The 20,596-nt window shown below is 36.2% G+C and overlaps 5 protein-coding genes across 5 annotated transcripts; 2 read left to right on the forward strand and 3 right to left on the reverse strand.

Annotated features, from left to right (window-relative positions):
• Positions 1-3,422: 3,422 nt before the first annotated feature.
• On the forward strand, positions 3,423-6,164 carry LOC144439322 (phosphatidylglycerophosphatase and protein-tyrosine phosphatase 1-like). The gene is made up of 4 exons (XM_078128602.1): positions 3,423-3,560; positions 3,845-3,925; positions 5,047-5,238; positions 6,045-6,164. Exons 1-4 carry the CDS (start codon positions 3,423-3,425, stop codon positions 6,162-6,164), a joined length of 531 nt encoding a protein of 176 aa, XP_077984728.1.
• A 1,066-nt stretch (positions 6,165-7,230) lies between these two features.
• Positions 7,231-9,956, reverse strand: LOC144439323 (stAR-related lipid transfer protein 5-like). Its single transcript, XM_078128603.1, has 3 exons — positions 9,779-9,956; positions 8,135-8,228; positions 7,231-7,375 (listed from the first exon to the last, which is right to left on the reverse strand). Exons 1-3 carry the CDS (start codon positions 9,954-9,956, stop codon positions 7,231-7,233), a joined length of 417 nt encoding a protein of 138 aa, XP_077984729.1.
• A 2,065-nt stretch (positions 9,957-12,021) lies between these two features.
• On the forward strand, positions 12,022-14,850 carry LOC144439324 (stAR-related lipid transfer protein 5-like). Its single transcript, XM_078128604.1, has 6 exons — positions 12,022-12,111; positions 12,512-12,561; positions 12,827-12,953; positions 13,476-13,596; positions 14,026-14,119; positions 14,706-14,850. Exons 1-6 carry the CDS (start codon positions 12,022-12,024, stop codon positions 14,848-14,850), a joined length of 627 nt encoding a protein of 208 aa, XP_077984730.1.
• Positions 14,851-15,565: 715 nt separating this feature from the next.
• Positions 15,566-16,805, reverse strand: LOC144439325 (acetylcholinesterase-like). The gene is made up of 3 exons (XM_078128606.1): positions 16,666-16,805; positions 16,040-16,211; positions 15,566-15,715 (listed from the first exon to the last, which is right to left on the reverse strand). The coding sequence occupies exons 1-3, from the start codon at positions 16,803-16,805 to the stop codon at positions 15,566-15,568; spliced, it is 462 nt and encodes a 153-aa protein (XP_077984732.1).
• Positions 16,806-16,968: 163 nt separating this feature from the next.
• LOC144439326 (acetylcholinesterase-like) lies at positions 16,969-20,303 on the reverse strand. The gene is made up of 6 exons (XM_078128607.1): positions 19,932-20,303; positions 19,586-19,748; positions 18,631-18,708; positions 18,142-18,260; positions 17,685-17,855; positions 16,969-17,265 (listed from the first exon to the last, which is right to left on the reverse strand). The coding sequence occupies exons 1-6, from the start codon at positions 20,301-20,303 to the stop codon at positions 16,969-16,971; spliced, it is 1,200 nt and encodes a 399-aa protein (XP_077984733.1).
• Positions 20,304-20,596: the final 293 nt, after the last annotated feature.

Here is a 20,596-nt window from a genome sequence, read left to right on the forward strand (position 1 = left end):
TGACGTTGTCATGTCCCCATATGATTTAGTTACAGGCTGGAGGTAGAGTTTCATAGTAAATACTATGCGATAGTCAAAACTGCTGTACTAATTGAATAATAATGAGCAAGAAAGTAACCAATGTACAACCATCTGTCAGTTTGTGATGGATTACTACTGACATGCACTGTTTACCCTTGGCCCAGCAGGTGGTTTAGGCAGATTAACTTTTTTGGATGACTTTTATTATATGTGAGTGGAGATGGCCATAGTAATCATAACACATCACATAGGAACTAGACTAGGTGGAGAGGACAGCAGGGCTGCACTACAATATATTTATTTATAACGACTGATTTTTTTTATCCACTGATACCGGTAAGTAGCTCATCTCTTGTTGGTACTGCGAAATAACATTACAAAGGCATGTAACTGGAGACACATCCTAAGAGAACCAAACAATAGCTGTACATGCGTATGACATTAATTGTTATTCTGAGTTCATGCATGTACACTAGTTGTAATAAATGACCATGTTACCATGACTGCAGTGTCAACTCATTTTTTTTTACAATGTATTGCCTGGCATAGAAATGTCTTTCAACAGTCTTTTAACAAAAGTCTGTAGTGTAAGATTCAAGATCAAATAGTTACATATTCATTCATAGTGATAATTGACAACTTAACATAAGTGAAGGAAAACATTTTGAGATTGTCATTTCAGTAAATTTTGTCAGATTTTGATGAAATAATGATTTCTGCCAAATGTAATGAGGTTGTTGCCGGATAATACCACCTCTTTCTTGGGCTCTGAAACAACACTTTTCCATCTAATAATGACGATGTGAACATTACTGCTCCAACTCTGTGTCAGGTTTAGAGACAATGTGAAATGTCTCAATAATGCCATAGCCCCTCCAATGCTTATGTCGAAAGAAAATTCAATTATAAAGCCTCAGAAATATTCATCGCTGAACAATGTGCCCTCTAATGACAGCCAAATTTTGTTGTTGTGAGTCAAAATGAGAAAAAAAACCTACCAGTTCTTGTCAGTCACCACATAGCAAGAGATAGGGAAACACCAAAGTTTGGTGCGTCACTAGAATTTTGTGCGTCAGTGGCACATCAAATTGGTTTAGATGGCACACTGTCCCTGAAACAGTTCTCTCCTTTATCAGCAGCTGGTAGGTGTATTTGTTTTAGAATTGGAGTAACTGTATAGATTGGGTATAGCTTTGACAGTGACTCACCTTCATCACATGGTGTAGCACTCTGACAGCGATCATGCAATAATTGAATTGTTTTCTCCAATCGTCGTTCATAATCGCTGTTGATCATCACATTTTCATTCACTTCCATCTGTAGATAATCTGTAGATATCAATATACATGATTCACTTTAATCTGGTAATCTGTGGATATCAATATACATGATTCACTTTAATCTGGTAATCTGTGGATATCAATATACATGATTCACTTTAATCTGGTAATCTGTAGATATCAATATACATGATTCACTTTAATCTGGTAATCTGTAGATATCAATATACATGATTCCCTTTAATCTGGTAATCTGTAGATATCAATATACATGATTCACTTTAATCTGGTAATCTGTGGATATCAATATACATGATTCACTTTAATCTGGTAATCTGTGGATATCAATCTTTAATCTGGTTATCTGTGGATATCAATATACATGATTCACTTTAATCTGGTTACCTGCAAATATTAATATACATGATTCCCTTTAATCTGGTAATCTATAGATATTAATATACATGATTCACTTTAATCTGGTTACCTGCAAATATTAATATACATGATTCCCTTTAATCTGGTAATCTATAGATATTAATATACAGACCCCACGATTCACTTTAATCCTCTTTCTCCCAACTTATACTTAGTTGTACCCCTAAGGGAGAAAGATGATTAATCTGGTAATCTGCAGATATTAATACATGATTTTAATTCAACAATAAAATACTGGTAATTAAAAGTGACATAAGTTGAGTTTATCATGTGAAAATATAAAATCTTGATTATAAAAGCTATTATCATAATTTATTATGTTAATGTATAACATTGATGATTGCCTTCTGGCATTGTTAGAACAGTTGATTGTCGAGTAGAGATTTGTCTACATTTTTATACATAGATACTAGTATACTACCGTAAATAACACCCAAAAACGCACAAACTCAGCTTGTCTACCTTTAGAGTAAGTATGCAAATAAGTACCTTAAAATATTTGAATTTTTGCTCAGGAATTCTCGCTACCTGCAATACAATTCTACACATCACCGTGGAGTCAAATGGAACGAAGTCGCGCGACAACGCGTTCTAATGTCGACAACTACACTTCCGGTCGGCTATGCTAATACACAGGAATGTTTCTTTCCGATTTTCAGTTGTAGACATCTCTTGTAATTTTGCCCTGGAAAGATACTGTACATATTTAAATTTCCCACCTCCATAATTATATGAGCTTAAAACTTGCGTTTATCTTATTTGTTACAATTAAACTGTTTGGAAGAAACATTCACGTGTATTGACATAGGCGACCAGAAGCGTTCCATTTGACTCCTTAGCGATGCATAGAATTGTATTGCAGATAGCGAGAATTGAAAGAAAGAAAGAAAGAAAGAAAAAGAGTCGAGTGTGTACATGAAGCACGGTTTCTGTTATAGTCCTGGTGATGGTATCCAGCCCAAAACATCGAAAAAACAAAAACATACACAATAGCAGAAGCGAAAGGCCAAGTGATTTCAGTCACCATCCATAATTCATAAACTTGATAAAGTTTTGCACAAGGCTACCCCGTCCCGGTGACAACCGCACCCTTCCCTTGGGTCGATTCCCCCACTCCTCAAATTTGATCGAGGTAAAAGAATATATGTGGCCTTTCTATTTCTCTATCAAACTATCTTGTAATCAAGTGTAAAAGTCAGACAAGTACCAGTCACTTCATGACCACTAACAACATTTACTACCTACCTGTTTGCTTCAGCATTTACCGCTTATCTTCCTCCATATTGAAATACGCCACGTCAAAAGTGGCTTGGACCAATTGTTATCATTTCCTGCAGTGCAATGTTCTGTTTCTCCTCAGGCGCAGGGGCGGGGCTCTGTGCTCCCCCAGGGGCTTAGTTAAGTTGTTCAAACCGTAAAGTCTTCACAGTTTGGTGATTGGTAGTCTCGCTGCCAGACTCGTGACTATCGTCCCTAATCTGTTTATGTATGCCGAGCGGCGCAGCCGCGAGAAAAGAGGGACGAGGCGCTGTAAGCAAATCCGGGCCGAAATTAAAAACGAAAGAAAACTCGAATATGGGAATAGAGGTCGTAACCTATCGCCACCAAATGATCAGCGGAGTGGAGGCGTTCGTATCTGCGTGTTTACGTACATGTTCTTCAACCTCAGGTTCATAGACAACAATGACGGCAAGACTTTTGTTTTATCCCACACTGTTCTACAATGTTGTAATGTCGAAAGTATCGTCCCGTAGATGGTATGACAGGATAGACTCAACAGTCATACTAGGAGCATTGCCATTCAGAAGCATGACAAAACAGGTAAAAGGTCATAGGTCGTAGAGTAGTAGTGTATGTGAATGAAAAAGATGCTTGCTTAATTAGCAGTAATTATGAGTAATTTTGAGTGACCATAGGAGACTCAGGTTAGTCTTGATTAGCTATGTTTGTACGTTTTGAGAATGGCATGTATAATACAGAAATCTAGGTTTCCCAAGATGATGAATACACAACTCAACTGTCTATGGAGTGTAGCTAGGTCACTAGGTGGGTAGAGAATTCATCATTCCTAATACGAAAACATTCTCTTTTTTTCATTCAAACAGTTAGTCGATGAAGAAAATGTACGTGGAGTGATTACATTGAATGAAGACTATGAAACTAAGTATTGGGTCAATTCCACCCAGGTTAGTAGTCTGTTGTCATGACAACAATTGGATCAACTCCAGACAAGTCATTAGTCTGTTGTCATGACAACAACCACTGGATCAACTCCAGACAAGTCACTAATGTCATCACAACAAGTATTGGGTCAACACCAGATAGATCAATAGTCTTGTATCTGTTGTCATAACAACACATTTTAAACAACCTTGAACAGCACAGACATCTGAAATAGACAATAACTTGTAATAAATAAACCACTGCAAGCACCAATATTTTTATGTCAGCATTTTGTTATCTGTATGGTAGCATGTTCATTTCATTTTGACAAAATGTATTAAGAAACTGTATTCATTCACTCTTGCTATCTTAAAAAGCAGTTTCTTATTGGTCCAAGCATGGTTGGATCAAACAGAATGAGTGAACAGTAACCTGCAGTGTGCTGTACAGTAAATCTATGGGATGTTGATCACTTGGCAATCATACTTGGCATCTTTGATAATAACATAAACAATTATGAGAAAAGTAACTTCATAGCTTTGATTACAGCTAGTGTCTGATCAACTTTAGCTATTAAGATATATTTCTTATATATTAAAAGTTATAATATGAAGCTGTATATTTAAATGTTACACTAGCTTTAACTGTACTAGTATTATTTGTTTTCAATCGGACACAATAATATATTCATTGAAAATTGTTAAAATACCAATATCAATACTTAGAGACTACTTGTTAATTAGAGATTGATTTTATGTGTATCATAAATACAGTTCAAAATCATGATGTCATACGGGGCACTGTGCTGATTTTAGGGTGTGGACCCAATATTCAATTTGATTGGATTTACCAAATCGGTCGATATTATGTGTACTTCTGCACAAATATGTTTACTGACAGGTAATTCAATACTGTTCAGGATGTACGATATCATGATCTAACAAAACAGTTTTTTAAAAATATTGTCCTAGTTGGAGATAGTGTGACTGTCTTGTTTGTTACGTTGTGATATGTAATATACTTGTATTCAGGAATAGACTGAGTCTGCTGAGGTTGGTGTAGAAGGGAATTCACTGAAATTAAGTGTGAATTGTTAGTCTGTAAATGATTTATTTATCAATAATTCTACCTCTTTCATTTCAAGGAATGGGCTGATGCTGGTGTAGAGCAGTTGAGGCTGAGTACCAGGGACTTTACTGGATCACCAACCTTAGACAATGTCAACAAAGCAATCAATTTTATCAATGAAATCAAAGACAAAAATCAGAGTGTTTATATACATTGCAAAGCAGGCAGAACAAGAAGTGCAACTATAGTAGCATGTTATTTAATGAAGGTAAGTCTGTTAATGGTACAAAATCAGAATGATTCAATGTTTGCCATAAGAGCAATGGGTTGATTACTTTGATGATGATTTGATTTCAATGATTTTGCAATGGTTTGATTTGATTTCAATGATTTGCTAAAATTTGATTTGATTCCAGCAGTTTTTATTATTATTATTATTTTTAGACTTTAATTCGGACAACGACGTCCATATAAATATATGTTACAGAAAAGCTACATGACTGATGTTCTTAAATATAAGAATCTTAAGATATAAATTAAACAAAAAGTATCTTGTCCCATAATTCCACCATATGGGATCTGAAATACAGTAAATCACATGTACATCAAACTTTGCTGTTACAACTTACTGAGAGTCGTCTTCTCAAACTAAACACTTGCTTTCTCATCAGGGCATCAAACGTATACATCCTATTCGATACGAACATAGAGCTTGCACTACTTCATTTATCATAACCTAATATGCAACTTTCAATTTTCTCATTATCCTTTCTGCTGCTTTGTTTTACTATCATATTATTTGATTTCAATGATTTGATTTGATTTCAATGATGTTACTATCATTTGATTTGATTTCAGCAGTTTTACTTTAATGATTTGATTTCAATGATTTTGCTGTAAGTGATTTGATTTCAATGATTTTACTATTATTGAATTTGATTTCAAAGATTTTGTTATCATTTGATTTGATTTCAATAGTTTTATGATCAGATGATTTGATTTCAATGATTTTGCTATCATTTGATTCGATTTTGCAGCTAGTTTTATCATTGATATTGATACGATTTCTTTCAGAATAACAAGTGGAGTCCACAAGAAGCCTATGAAGACATCAAATCAAAGAGAAGTCATATTATAATAAGACAAAAACAATGGGACACTTTACGTGAATACTATAACAGTCAGTCATCATAGCTTGATTGAGATGATGAAGCATTCTTACTTCAGTACTACAAATGGCTGGGCCATACTGAATATTATCAGAGAGCTGTTACAATGTTTAATGTTACCATGGAAGTTGACTCTTGAACCATAGACCATACATGTGTAGGGTCTATGCTTATGCTTGAACATCAGGAAAGCATTCTCCAGTACAGCTGTTAAACAGTGTGTACAAACCCTGGATGTCATGTCAATTGTTCATCATACTCATCATTACTAAGTTGCTACCAGCTTCAGTATTTGCAAGTCTGTGTATGCAATAATCCGTGTTTGGTTGCCACGGTATTCTATAGATACATACACTGATGTAATTGTGTAGACCAAATTCCAAAACTGCATTGTCAACTTTTTCTATCAGCAATGTTATTAGTGTATTAGAGGAGTGTGGTTCGACTTGCAATCATAACCTGTGTGTGAAGATTTGAAATGAGCTCGAGCTTGGTTGAAATGTATGCATTGACTACATAACCTCAAACTGGTCTGCACACAATATGTTTATATGGATACCTAGACTTGAGATATAGTATTGCTAAGCTAAAACAGGTGACAATCAGTTCACATAGAGTATTCTATGTAACACAGTCTGTGATTACCTCATATATGAAGTTAGAATTTGTCAACGCAGATAGATTATAGTATGAGGATGATGGGTGATACCCCCCCCCCCCCGGGGGGTGATACCTTACAAATATAAGAGAAGAGAATTGGAGCAAAAATGTCAAGTTCATCGAAATATGATCTGACCACAAGTGACCTTGACCTCATTCAGCCTTTCCAACTTTTCAGAATGTTAATATTACAGGAAAAATATATTTTGCATATGTATGCAAGTTGTGGATAGTGTTTGTCTTTTATTATCAAGTGGGTTTAGTGTGCTATCTAAAAGTAACATAAACTTTGTGGACAACGTTATAGTGTAACTTCCCTGCCTCTCGTTCTAAATCGTTCAACAACGCTGCATCACGGTCAGTCTCGCGAGATTATTCGTAGACCTGTGTATAATACTGCTCTTGTAAAACTCTAATGATATACATCGATGTCAGAGATTAGCCTCGTTCACCAATCTCATCATTTGCTTAATGTGGTTCACCAGTGTACGTGGTATCATCATTTCAACGAATGTCTTAGCAAATAACTTGACATCTTGCTGAGTGAAAGTGATGACAAAACTCTTGTTTTGATCCCTAGAAATTAAAAGAAAGATATTATTAATTTATCGTAATACATGAATGCAAAACAACACGCAACACTAGTGGAAACTAAATGGAAGCGAACATTTGGCTGTCCTTGTTTATCTAAGGCATTCCTTAGGCTTGTACTCAATCGTCTATATTCCGTATGTGAAGTATTGCCTTATAAATATATGGTGGCCCGTATGGGACATGTCACGTCTGGAAGTTGACGTTATCGACGAGACAGTTTCTTGAGACATATTCTCAATTTCCGAAAGCAAAGGTAAACATAATCTGGAGGTCTCGGTATAGTATTATTTGTGTTCATTTTCATAATATGCAATTTGACCACGGTTTGTCGTGCAATACCGTACCATGGTACATATTAAACTTTGGAATAGTTGGAATAACCATGGCTAGACAGCGATTGGTGCGGGGTCACGGTGGGTGGTTGTTGAGCGTGACCGGGTTATCTCGTCTCGTCCTTGTATCTCTATATATTTGCCGATTGGTTGAACTCCATACTAGACCTGTACTTTACACCCTCAATGTGACTGAGCAAATATTTGTGATGTCTGGTTTATTCTGTTTTATACATTGTACAGTTATATGCCATCGATGGATTCTAACTGATCAACATTATATATATATATGTATATGTATATATATATATATATATATATATATATATATATATATATATATATATATATATATATATATATATTTCATTTCTGTAAAGTTCGGACCAATGAAATCAACTTCTCTCACCCTTCAACTGGGTATATAAATGTACCAGATGGATATCCGATACCTCGTACGTGACCACTGCTTACAGGACATCGTGGATGGTCAACATGGTCATCTGATGAACAAATATTTTATGAGAAGGAATAAATTAGACACTCAGAATAAATTTGTTATAAAACCATATAAAATTATTTATTTATTTATTCATGTATGTAATTACTTCCAAGGATGACCTACGAGACGAATCCCATTTGCAGGCTCCAACAATACAATTGTACGAGACAAACACTACAGCATGCACACACTAAAAGTGCACGAGCACTTCAACAAATGGGAAGACGGGCAAAAAATAAACACCTAAAATAAAAACAACGTACATCACATTACAATATTAACACTTAAACTCGTCAACTGAAAACACATTGACCTAAAATAATCTGACACAATAAAGTCTTAAAACATGGCATATTTATGCGACTTCGCCTCTCCCTAAAAACAGTCTTATTCCGTAAAATTCTAGTTGGAGCATTCAAATCAAGTCTTGGTAAAATGTAAAAACTATTATATATATACTGTTAGCACATTTATACAAAAACATTAAATCCAGTATTCTACGCCTGTTGTACAATGGTAACAATCCAAACAAGGAACACAGTTCTATGTACTTGTTACACATAAATATCCCCGAATCATGAAATTTCAAATCAAATTATATCAATAACATAATACTATCAATAACATGCTCACTGGACCCAGCCCCCTGTGGTGAGATTGAACTGAAAGTTTGGGGGATAGCCATGAGCGGGGTCAATGATCTCGTTCTATACATATAATTTCAGAATGCTGGATACTCGAGTCGTGTATGTGACTGATAGTTCTACTTGTTTACATATTCACAATAATCAACATGGCTGCCACTCTTAAAAGTATCTTCTTCCAAAATTCTAATTAGTGTTGACACGGATGCGTCTACCGACATAATTGTACCATCATCGTTCATGTCAACACAGACTTGTTTAACTTCTGGGTCGCTGAGGTTGGCCCTTAATTCGATTTGCATAGCATGGCGCATAACTCAGTACTCGAATGTCGGGTTCTTCTAGAGCAAGAACTTGAAAAACCACATCTCTTGCAGCATTAGAGGTACAGTACATGGACATATTCCTGAATGAACTGCATACAACGTTGAGATGTTTACAACAGAGCGGCGAAATCCTTCTCTCTTTGGGATTGTATGCAAGAATTTGGACGTGAGGCAATCGTTGAAGTGGGGTTGAAACCCACGTAGTTCTGTAGTTCGACGTCGCCGCGTTGTTCGCCAGCATATAACAGTGTCTTGGTCCCTTGTCGTACGTGATCCAATTCACCGAAATCAATTTTTAAGTAGATAGCTATTTAATCACGGCTTGGAATCAGTAAATGACATAGATCTTCTGATCTTCGTTTAAGAGGGGCTATTTATGTGTGATTTTCATTTTGTTTAATTTTTGCATGTTTGCTTCTGAATTCCCAGTCATTATTTCTGAGTATATTTATATAGCTGTCAATTGAAATCTGCAAAGTGTGTGTGGGACTATTTTTGATTTGAATAACTTGCATGTTATCAAACGTTACAGACTAAATAATACCATACAATATGAAATATGACATATGGTACTGACTTACGATATATTCGATAGAAATCCCCCTTAGAATCCGTAAACTTCTTCTCCTGGATAACGTTGATAAATTCTCTAGGTGATACAAGTCCCATCATTGCACTCTCTGACAATGTTCGATAAACTCTGGTATTCTGTCGACGAACATTGAGACGAAATGTTTGGAACGCTTCGCAAAATGACATGTTAGAGGGCGAGACACAAAAATACACCAAAGAGAAAGTGTTCAAAACGACAAAATGAAACGCAGATTAATTGATTTGAAGTCAGCGACTTTTAACTAGAATTGTTCACTTAAAAATACCTCACAACTATGCATGATATAGCCAGTATATAAGAAACCCAAAAAATTAAACTTTTTCACACGTCACTATTTTAAAGAAGTAATAAAGGCATGTCACGAAAAGTTAAGCGACATACCTCATCAATAATTTCGATAATTTGTAATTCCGCCATGCGTTCCGTTGTTTGTTTAAGTAAGTCCAAATTTGAGATGAAATTGAACACGTTTTGAGGGGAAGCATTGAAAACACATTCAGCACGGTATCTGGAAAGAGAGGAGCTGCATGATTGGATTGGATTAATCATGTACATGTATTCATTATTGTCACGTGATTCAAGTATCATATGCTACAGATTCTCCGGTTAAAACGGATTGTCTTTGAACACTTTGAACTTCTTTTGATTCGGTATTTGACGCAGTTCTTATAGTCTGCATAAAATGATGGTAGTTCAGAGAGGAGGTGTAGTACTCACATGGTTCCATTAAACTCTCTCGATGATTTGGAAAATAAGTTGACCCCATCCTGCAATAAATATAACTATTAATCAGCAAAATGGTCTTCTTTTTAAAAAAAAAATCCTTGTTAACATATTAAAAGATGTTAATGTCGTTGCACCAAGTGTTCTTGATATCTTTTAAGAAATGACTTGATAAACTTTGGAAGGAATTACGGATACCACAATCTGAAGTTGAACGCATTACATGGATCTCATTTTATAGGCTGTTCATAATAGCCTAGCATTATAAGGCCTAAAAAAATAATTGGTTCCGGTTACCCGACCCCACCTAGCTTTTCACTGCCGACCCTAAACTGTTTTTACGCGAGAAAAAGATAATAAAATCGCAAAAACTATGGGAAGTCTCACGAGAAATAGTGCTTGCGGAAACTGCCATCAACATAAAAAGACAAAATAAAACAGTTCTTCCAATCTGTAATTGCTATGGAAGACCGGTGAGGACAGCGACCTGCGACCTGCGAGTTGCAACTCGCAGGTGGAAGTTAAGGTCGCTGTCCTTACCGGTCTTCCATAAATTGCTGTACATCTGATAGGAAGAAATAAACAACAAGTACAGAGACCATTTGAAAAACAATGGAAAATCTGAACTAGACATACACTCACATAGAAAAAAATAAAATAAAATAAAAAATCTACCTAACCCACCTATTCTAAAATTGAGCGTAATCGGAACCACACATTTTTTTTATTAGGCCTAATTTCCTCATACCTATCATACTTATCATTTTGACATTCACTGACAGCTACAACGAAGTCACGTTTTTCAGACCACTATTGGTCTTAACCATGATGGAGTGATTGTTGACCGCGTTTACTTACCCGTACGTGTCCCTCGTGAGCTCTCCAGTGGTTGTCGTCTTCATAAACTAATAGCTTTTCTAAACATTCATCGAGGATAGTCTGGTATTCTGACATCGGAGCTACAAAAAACCCCCAATGGTTTCTTCAATTTGATTTGTTAATCTGTACCATACGTACGGATAAAATCACATTTGACGTCTGTAAATACGCATAGGGAAAAAAAGTCTTGCCTGAGTCGTTCGAACTGTTCAATTGAAGGGACTCCTTAAGTTACATAAAATGAATCAAACAAGTGGAAATGAGCCTAACACCACAGAAAGCCATCAATGTTTGTTTACGAAAAACACAACGAAGTTTGTACAGTTTAGAAGAAACACTGTTTTGTGTTCATTACACTTTCTAACGTGTGATTTAAGGTTATGCCAATCATTTGCCATCCACACATGATAGACGTTCGCTGATGTGGACTATGATCCTCTGCAATGGACAAAGTACAAAAGTTACCCGTACTCACCAGTCAATACCTGTATATGTACTTGTCAAGCAGGAGACTGTCCTAGATACTGTACACTTTACATATTGTGAATCCAGTGTGTTCTGGTCAACGTATCATAAGGCGTCAGAAAACTATCAAGTCGACATTACACAATGGCCAACTACCAAGCTATTCTGGATGACTATCTCAGCAACCTTCTGGTTTTGGAAAGTGATAAAGATTGGAAATTGATGAAGGAATCCGTGAGTACAATCAGTAATGTAACACTATATAAAGCCGTGGAAACATGGCTGAGAATTAAGTATTAGTGAGCTTAGAGAGTTGGGTGCACGTGCGCAGTACAATATTATGTGATGTCCTACTCATTTTCTATGTTCAATTATATATACATGTATAACTGTAACATAAAGTAGGAAATTACAGAAATACGATATGGGGGAATGAATGGCTATTTTCTACATATCATTATTAAGTATCACTTATTAAAACGCTGAACTGAGTGGTCTGATTTGACCTACTTTGTGAAGTGAAGCAACAATTATAATAACTGACTAGCAACTCGTAGTCATCGACACCCTGATTGCAATAAACCTTTATAACCCACGGCCATCACTGGCATTCTCTCTATTTTTTGAATTGTAGAATGGGATCAAACTTTTTTCGAAACCATCTCCAATATTCGATGGAATTGTGTAAGTATGTATAATTTCGTTTCGTTTCATTTGGTGAACAATTAAAAATGATTCGTTGAAAGTCAAGATGAATAAAAATATTGAATATTAACTTTAAACTCAAAATTGATGTGATATTATGTTTTGCACGTGTTTATTTTGTATGTAAATGAGGTGTTGATTTCAACAGTGATTGCACTATGTTTGGTCTGCAATTGCTTTTTTGTTTCTATTTTTCAGCTTTAACGTGATCTGATCTGATCTGATCTGATTTGATCCTTTTCAGGTATAGGGCTGAGTACACGTTTAATGCTTCTCCTGAAAAGATCTTTGAGATGACAGCAGATCTGAGTTTGATCCAAAAAACAAATAAACATATTGCAGAGATGCAAATTATCGAACTTATAGATGACGTAAGAATATCCCATAATATCATTAAAGCATGCACTGTCTTTGAGACCATTTTTGTCTTTCCGCCTTGGTTGTTAACACATTTGTTTTTGCATCGTTGGTACATCACAGGCCATTCACTTGGTCTCTTTCAGAACTACTGTAGTCTCGGTTTACCCAGCTTCACCGTTGATGGCTCACTTCTCAGTGCTGGGATACCATTACCAACGCTGTTGTTCTATCAATGAAGATATAATTATAAAGGATGATACGATACATTGTATATATAATATGACATTGTCATGTTTCTTGTTTTATCGACATGTTGTCAAGGAAATTGAAAGCTCTCAAAATTGCGACTTTGTGCTGACTTCCGTTTTTGATTTAGATAACAATAATAATACTCTTACCAATTTTTTCAAAGAAATTATGTTTTTTTAATTGAAACGTTGAAAAGAAAAAAAAGTTAATGAAATTCCACAGTAGTTACTGTTTGAACACTTTAGTCTCAACTTTGACAATTCCTTCCCATTTTAAACCTACAGAACACTAAAGTATTTCGAACACTGACTGTTAGCATGATGATGGGACTCATCTCTCCTAGAGAATTTGTCAGTGTGTTTCAGGCCAAGACATTGACCGATAGAGAGGGTTACTGTGTTTATCGTAAGTTAATAATTCTACTCTTATCTAAATTACACGGTTATTATTACAGTAAATACACTGTTCTCGAACATATCCGAAAAATATGAATCTGTTCTGAAAGGAAAATTTACAGGCAGCATATGAATAGGCTCAAGCAATGTAGATTCTGAAATTGTATATGTTGATCGCAGTTATCAAATTGAAGGTGATCAACAATATAAAGAGTTAATTCTTAGCCATGTTATAGTCATGTTGAATCTCCAAAAAGCTTTTAAAGTAACTTGAACTACACATATTGTTTGTATAATTAACTATTTTTTCCCGAGCGAATCGAAACTGCACTTAGCTAGTCACGGTCGACAGTTTTTTTTACTAGTACGTTGATTCTCACTCCGTTATAAATAAAAATCTCTAAATTAGTATACTAGTAATTCTTTTATCACCTTTTAGATGGTGCTGTAGAACACCCACATTGTCCTGTTGTTAATGACTACGTACGAGCAATTACCTATCCGACTTGTCGATTTATCTTTCCAGTAGAAGGGTGAGTATCTCGTATGCACACCCAAGTTATTACTTTCCTACACACCTAAGTTATTATTTTCCTAGAGTGTGGTAATGAATGTACTGCCCTCACATACTTTGCCTAATTGTGTTTCTTTTCTGTTCATCTTCATTGAGGGTATTTACATGCGCCAAATGTATCCCCATATTTGAATTTACTAAACGATTCCATTATAATTGCTTCCATCCTTTTCTACTTGATGATTCCTTGGCTGTTCGTCTTTTATCTGTTCCTCGACCAATTTTCATCGATCTCATAGTGCTTTCTTATCATTTTCAAGTTAACGACCAAAAATTAATGTGATAACAGGTAGGTAACTCAGGTGACTTACAACACATAGATTACAACGCACAATAACTATGGAACTATGGAATTTCTCACTCGGTTGAAGGTTGTCGACCAAGATCGAAAGCGCAGCTCAATGCAAAAAACTTTACACTGCCTGTGCAAGTCATAATTATTCAAATTGTGCACGACAGTAATTTATTGTTTCACCATTTTGTAAATCAGAAATTCTACACATTTGCTGATTGGGTACTAACTACAGTTTTTAACTTATTTCCAGGGATCCAAATAAAGCTCGCTGTGTTGGGTTTAATCAGAGCGATATCAAGTTGTTTCCTCAGACATTGGTTGAACAATTAACACCAAGCACGATGATATCGCACATTAAGAGTATCATGAAACTCGTCGATGAGGGCAGTATATAACTCAAGTGCTCGACATCGTCATATCTTCTCATCACCGTGACCTTCAAATGGCCAATGTCAAAATATCTGGTACAGGTTCGGCTATATAAAGTACCAGTAACACACACACAAACACACACACACACATATGGAAAGCCACGTATACATACACACATTCTCTCTCACACACATATACATACATACATACATACATACATACATACATACATACATACATACACACATATACATACATACATACATACATACATACATACATACACACACATAATACATACATACATACATACATACACACACACACACACACACACACCTGTTGATTTAGATTACTCTGACTATAGCAAACAGTATTTGTCATTAAGAAAACGAATCCATTTTTTATTGCCATCAAATTAGAATGTTTCACATTTATTCAACTATTCAGAAGAAAACTTTCAATTGTATACTGATTGAATATCTACCTCGTTCTTGATGCTACTTTTGTCGCTTGTATCATACCACCGCGTGTCTTTATCAGATGGGAACGTTGACCATCCACCACGACTTTGTGAAAATAGTGGTCATGGTACGTGGAATCGGTTATCCCTCTGGTCAGTGCGAGTGAGAATCGTTAGTTATACTTTTGCCATGTATCACTTGTTACACCATCGGAATTTGGATCCCCTTGTAGCGTGACGTGAGACGAATACTAAACAGTGCACACTTTGTGAAGTTAGAGAAGGCTCAGCTGCTTCCGTCTCCTTTGTCCACACTCCACCAATACTGACTCTGCTGTGTTACGCTGTATGATCCGAACGTCATGGTCTGTTACATTCTTCTGAATATTTAGCTTTTTCATGATCCCGAGGCCTTGGAGTTGGTTCTATGAAAAACCAAATTCATATATCCAGTTATATAACGTTTCGATACATAGGCTAATCATCAAATATGCGATTTATGTAAAACATAAGACACTATCCATAATATTAAAGATACAGCACGGAATGCACAGATCGTGGTCATCAGTTATTAAATCAAAGATTCTTTGGGTACTGATGTGTTGTGTTGTCAAACTACGACACGCAAGTTAGACTCCCATCGACCTCTTGCCGAGTCAACTAAAACTTTGACCATATGAATAAAAAACCTAGCACGTAAAAAAGGTACCCAGATACTGGTATTAGTATTTACCCGTGTATTCCTTTACTTTAGGAACCAACTGATTCCAGAAAACACATTCTTTCAATTTGAACGCTTTTCCGTTCAGCATTTCAGGAGACAGTTTCTTAAAGTTCCGTCCTGGTATGGCGTATGATGGCCAAATTGTAACCTTGTTTTCATCTGAATTTTCAGTTTCATCTGCAGGTGTATTAGGATTACTGTGTAGAAATAAAAGAGTCACAGTAAAAGATACTTTTACTTCGAGAAGCTCTGGAGGTTTTGGGGCTCTTTTAAGGCCATATTATCATAGTAGAGTTGTGATGTTAATACTGGCAATTTGCACTTTAATGGTTCAATCTCCGCTTGTCTAACCACGTTTATAAAATTATTTGTGAAAGCTCTGAACCACTGTTATGACTAACGGTTTACTAGTACCCAGCCATATAAATGGGACCAGGTAGGACAGAACTTTTTGATGATTTGATTAATATGTGCACCTAGGACTGTACTGGGGAGTCTGAATAATAACTGAGTATGCTAAAAAAAATTGTGTGCATTTTCTTTACATTGTCACCCTATTTCAATAATCATATTGGCGATTTGTATATGAAAAAGTCATTTTTATTAAGAAATAGTGTAATGTTACTGAATTAGAACTCCTCTATCTCTTACCCAGTTTTAGCAAAGTTCGCCCAATACCGCATTATCTGTAAGGTCATCTTCACTTCGTCATCTGTCACAGACCAATTCATGTCATCCATAAACACAAAACCGAACACATACTGTAGTTCTTCCCCGTGAGATGCTTTCATCCATGTAACATTAAGGATGGTGGGTCAAGTAATACAAATATACGTTCTGGTTGGCATTTGAATACGCATGCGCCATTTCACTGGTTGGGCACGAAACAGATTCATCAGTGTACAGTTGATTTAATATTTCTGCAAAGTTGATATTTTCCCAGTTGGTATACTATTATTGTGCAATATCTTTGAGCAAATCGTTTCCTTTAACAGTGAACACAACACTTGGGTACACAGCATCGAACGTTTGTTCGTCCACGAGAACTTCACTCATAGTACGCATGTGCGGGAAGAAGAGATATAAAATGAATGTTCCTTCGTCTTTCGTTGAACCGAGCATTATGTCACATTTTTTAAACGTTTGTTCATTCAGTGTCGTTCTTACATCCTCTCGTAAAAATATACCATCTACATTTACGATGAACGGGAACAGAGTGTAGGCTTCCCCTGTTATTTCCGAAATGAGATTCTGAAAATGAGCAAAATCATATATTTGGTATGATTGCGTTAGTAGGAAGACGCATGTTCAGATAAAAGATAGCTTCAAGTCGCATACTTACCAAGAATTTGCAAAATACGTATATACCGTAATGTCATCCAATATCACAGTGTCACGCATGATCACGTAGCTACACTACTTCAATGAATAGATGGTAGGCATGGATATGAGCCCAGAGACTTGATGTTACTACATCACACATTCAAATAGAAAGCTTCTTAACACCAAGAAAAGTCTCCGAACTATACGGATAGAAACAGTTCAAATAAGGAAATCTATAATAAGGAAATCTAACATGTGTTCCGCGTTACGTTGGTAACTAAATAAAATATTTATCTTTAGCTTGACCCGTCTTTGATTCTATGAGTGTTATCGGGGGTACTACTCACCATATCCAGACTTGGTCCGATGAATTTTTCTGCAGGTACTGTCTGAAGGCAGGTTACGAGTTCTTTGCTCGACTTTCTATCGCAACCAAGCACTTCACCGAGTGCATGTGCCCTCTTGTTTGCCACATCCTTATCATGAATCACAGTCCAGGAAGATGTTGGTGAACCACTCTAGGTTTTTATTTTAAGAATACACATATGTCAATCAAGAAATGAAAAATAAAAATTTTGGACAACGTTATCAGTATAGGCCACAGACTATTCATTTTTAAAGTATATGTTGTCACAAATGAAAGTTTGTACGGTGACACAGTTTTTAGATTATCCGTTGTGCAAGTGTCGGTACAATACAAGCTAGATACCTCAAGTATAATACGTTTACAAGATGTGAATAAGATCTAGCGAAAACAAAATTGAGTAAAATTAATGAAATTATATATTTGAAGTAACTGGTTACCTGCATTATTGCCCTATGAAATAAACCTGTCGACAAAGGTGACATCAAGTGAAATCCAACAGATACACTTCCTGAACTTTGACCAAAGATTGTTACTCTCTGTGGGTCTCCACCAAAGACTGGAATATGAAGAATTAATATTAAGTGAACGCATGCAATACTAATCTATACTGATCGATAACAGACATGACATGTCTGAATAAAAATTAAACAAAAAGATAACTTATCGTTTGAATGAACTTTGTGAAGAAGATTTTATTGTCTTCACGTGTGTGTGTGTGTGTGTGTGTGTGTGTGTGGCGGGGGGGGGGGGTTGTTTGATGGTTGGTTGGATGGATGGATGGATGGACGGACGGATGGATGGATGCAGGGCTCTGGATGGATGGATGGATGGATGGACGGATGGATCAGATGGATGGAGAGATGGATGGATGCAGGGATGCAGAACTCTGGATGGATGGATGGAGGGATGCATCAATTCATACATACCTGCAATGTTTTCCTTCACCCATTCTAATGCTAACAACTGATCAAACATGCCAGCATTGCCTGGAACTACATCATCACCTGGAAGATAATTACATTTGTATACTTCAAGATTTATAGAACGTGAAAAAACTTGGTAAGCTTATGTGACTCTCAGAGCAGTGTGAGACACTAAACCATATCAGTTGGTAATAGATAGACGACAGAGACTTTGTATTCAGCAATAAATGAGTAAAAATGGCTCGAGTCTTCGACTAGGTTGGCACCTCATTTGGCTTTTTCAAGAAGTTTGAATGATGAACTGATATGACGTATATGAATTTGAGTTGTGTCTACTACATGTATTAGCTAAATTGAAAGAAAGTTATTACGCATTTAATTAAGGCAGTTGGTGGACGATCTTCATCAGAATGACAATTTCCATATAGTTACAAATGTAAAGCTGACTGTACACTGGAGTAGAATCGTCACATAGCTGAATACTTCAATGCAACGATAACGTCGACTGGAACTACTGTAAGATGTTTCTGTTATATTGACAACGCCCAACATGTCATTCATGGTGAAAATCAAGGAGTGGGACTCTCGACATCAGAGGTAGCCAGAGCATTGTTATGGTATCTTTAAAAGTAATACAGAGACGTTCCATCGATTTATCTAATATTTAACATCTACTGATCGTGCATACTGCCACTCAGATGTCAGTTGTATTACACTTCGTAATTATGTTAGTGTAACCCTTGTACATGTAACTCACTTGAACTACCAAGCTGGTGGAAAGTTTCAATCTAATTGAAATAATGTTTTGCAACAAAATTGCTTTATTGAAATGATCCAAGATTCACATTCTGACCTTTAGTTGTGTAGACTTCCTGATTTCAGAATTGGTTGCTTGAAAATTTAATTTCTGACGACTTGCTTTTCAGAATGACGAGTCTACGACCTTAGAACACATTACCTGTGCTTAGGAATCCCAATGCTCCTAGTCTGTAGTTAACAGTCACCACTATGACGTCAGCAATTGCTGCCAACGGTACTCCGTTATAATATGGCATTGAAGAGGACCCTGACAACAGGCCTCCACCATGAAACCAAGCCATAACTGCGACTGCTGGTCCACTCTGTAGTGTGAAATACAAGATTAATATAGAAAGTCTAGAATGTTTTTTGGAAAATTAATGACGTTAAAAATATGGCATCAGACTCAGAATATCTTGTCGTGCTTTTCGGATCTGACGTTGACAGTAGTGTGAAAGGTTTCATGTTGATTCTGATTCTGTTACCAACTTAGAAGGGGTATATACCTGAGTTTGCGATGTAAACACATTTAAGTATAAACAGTCTTCGTCTGTTGATTCCGTAATAGTTATAAGGTCAAGATTCTTGCCAGTGTTTTGTACACAGGCCGCACGATAATAGGTTGCATCCCATTCCCCTCGCCACTGTCTTTTCTGTTCAGGTGCCAGGAATCGCCGATCTCTTATCGGTGGTTCTGCAAAGGGTATCCCCTTATAGACATGGACTGTGCGATGAATGCCGACTTTGTTGAACTCAACAGCGTTACCTAATAGTGTACCAACTTGTAGTTCTACACTTGGATTAGCTCTACTAAATGAAGACTTTGCAATGATAACAGTGAATATGAAAAGAGTCACGTCATTCAGCAATGCCGCCATCATTTTGAACTCACTGATGACCTTTCAACTCGGTTGAAGGACATTAACGGATCACATCGTCCCAATTTCAACTCGCTCTAATTTCAATGCATCGGATTTCTGGGCTGATTGTTATTTTTTGAGCATGTTACAATAAATGTCTGGTTTTCCTACCAAAACAAGGGAGGGATAATGTAATTCAACCTAACTGAAACGGTTTTTACGTCTTTGAAGACGTAAGTTATCGTAACTTTTTTTAATAACTAAAATACATACACACGTAGATCATATGGCAAAGATTTATCTGTAAATTA

Source organism: Glandiceps talaboti, chromosome 8 (genome assembly GCF_964340395.1).
Source record: "Glandiceps talaboti chromosome 8, keGlaTala1.1, whole genome shotgun sequence".
Classification (NCBI taxonomy): Eukaryota; Metazoa; Hemichordata; class Enteropneusta; family Spengelidae; genus Glandiceps; species Glandiceps talaboti.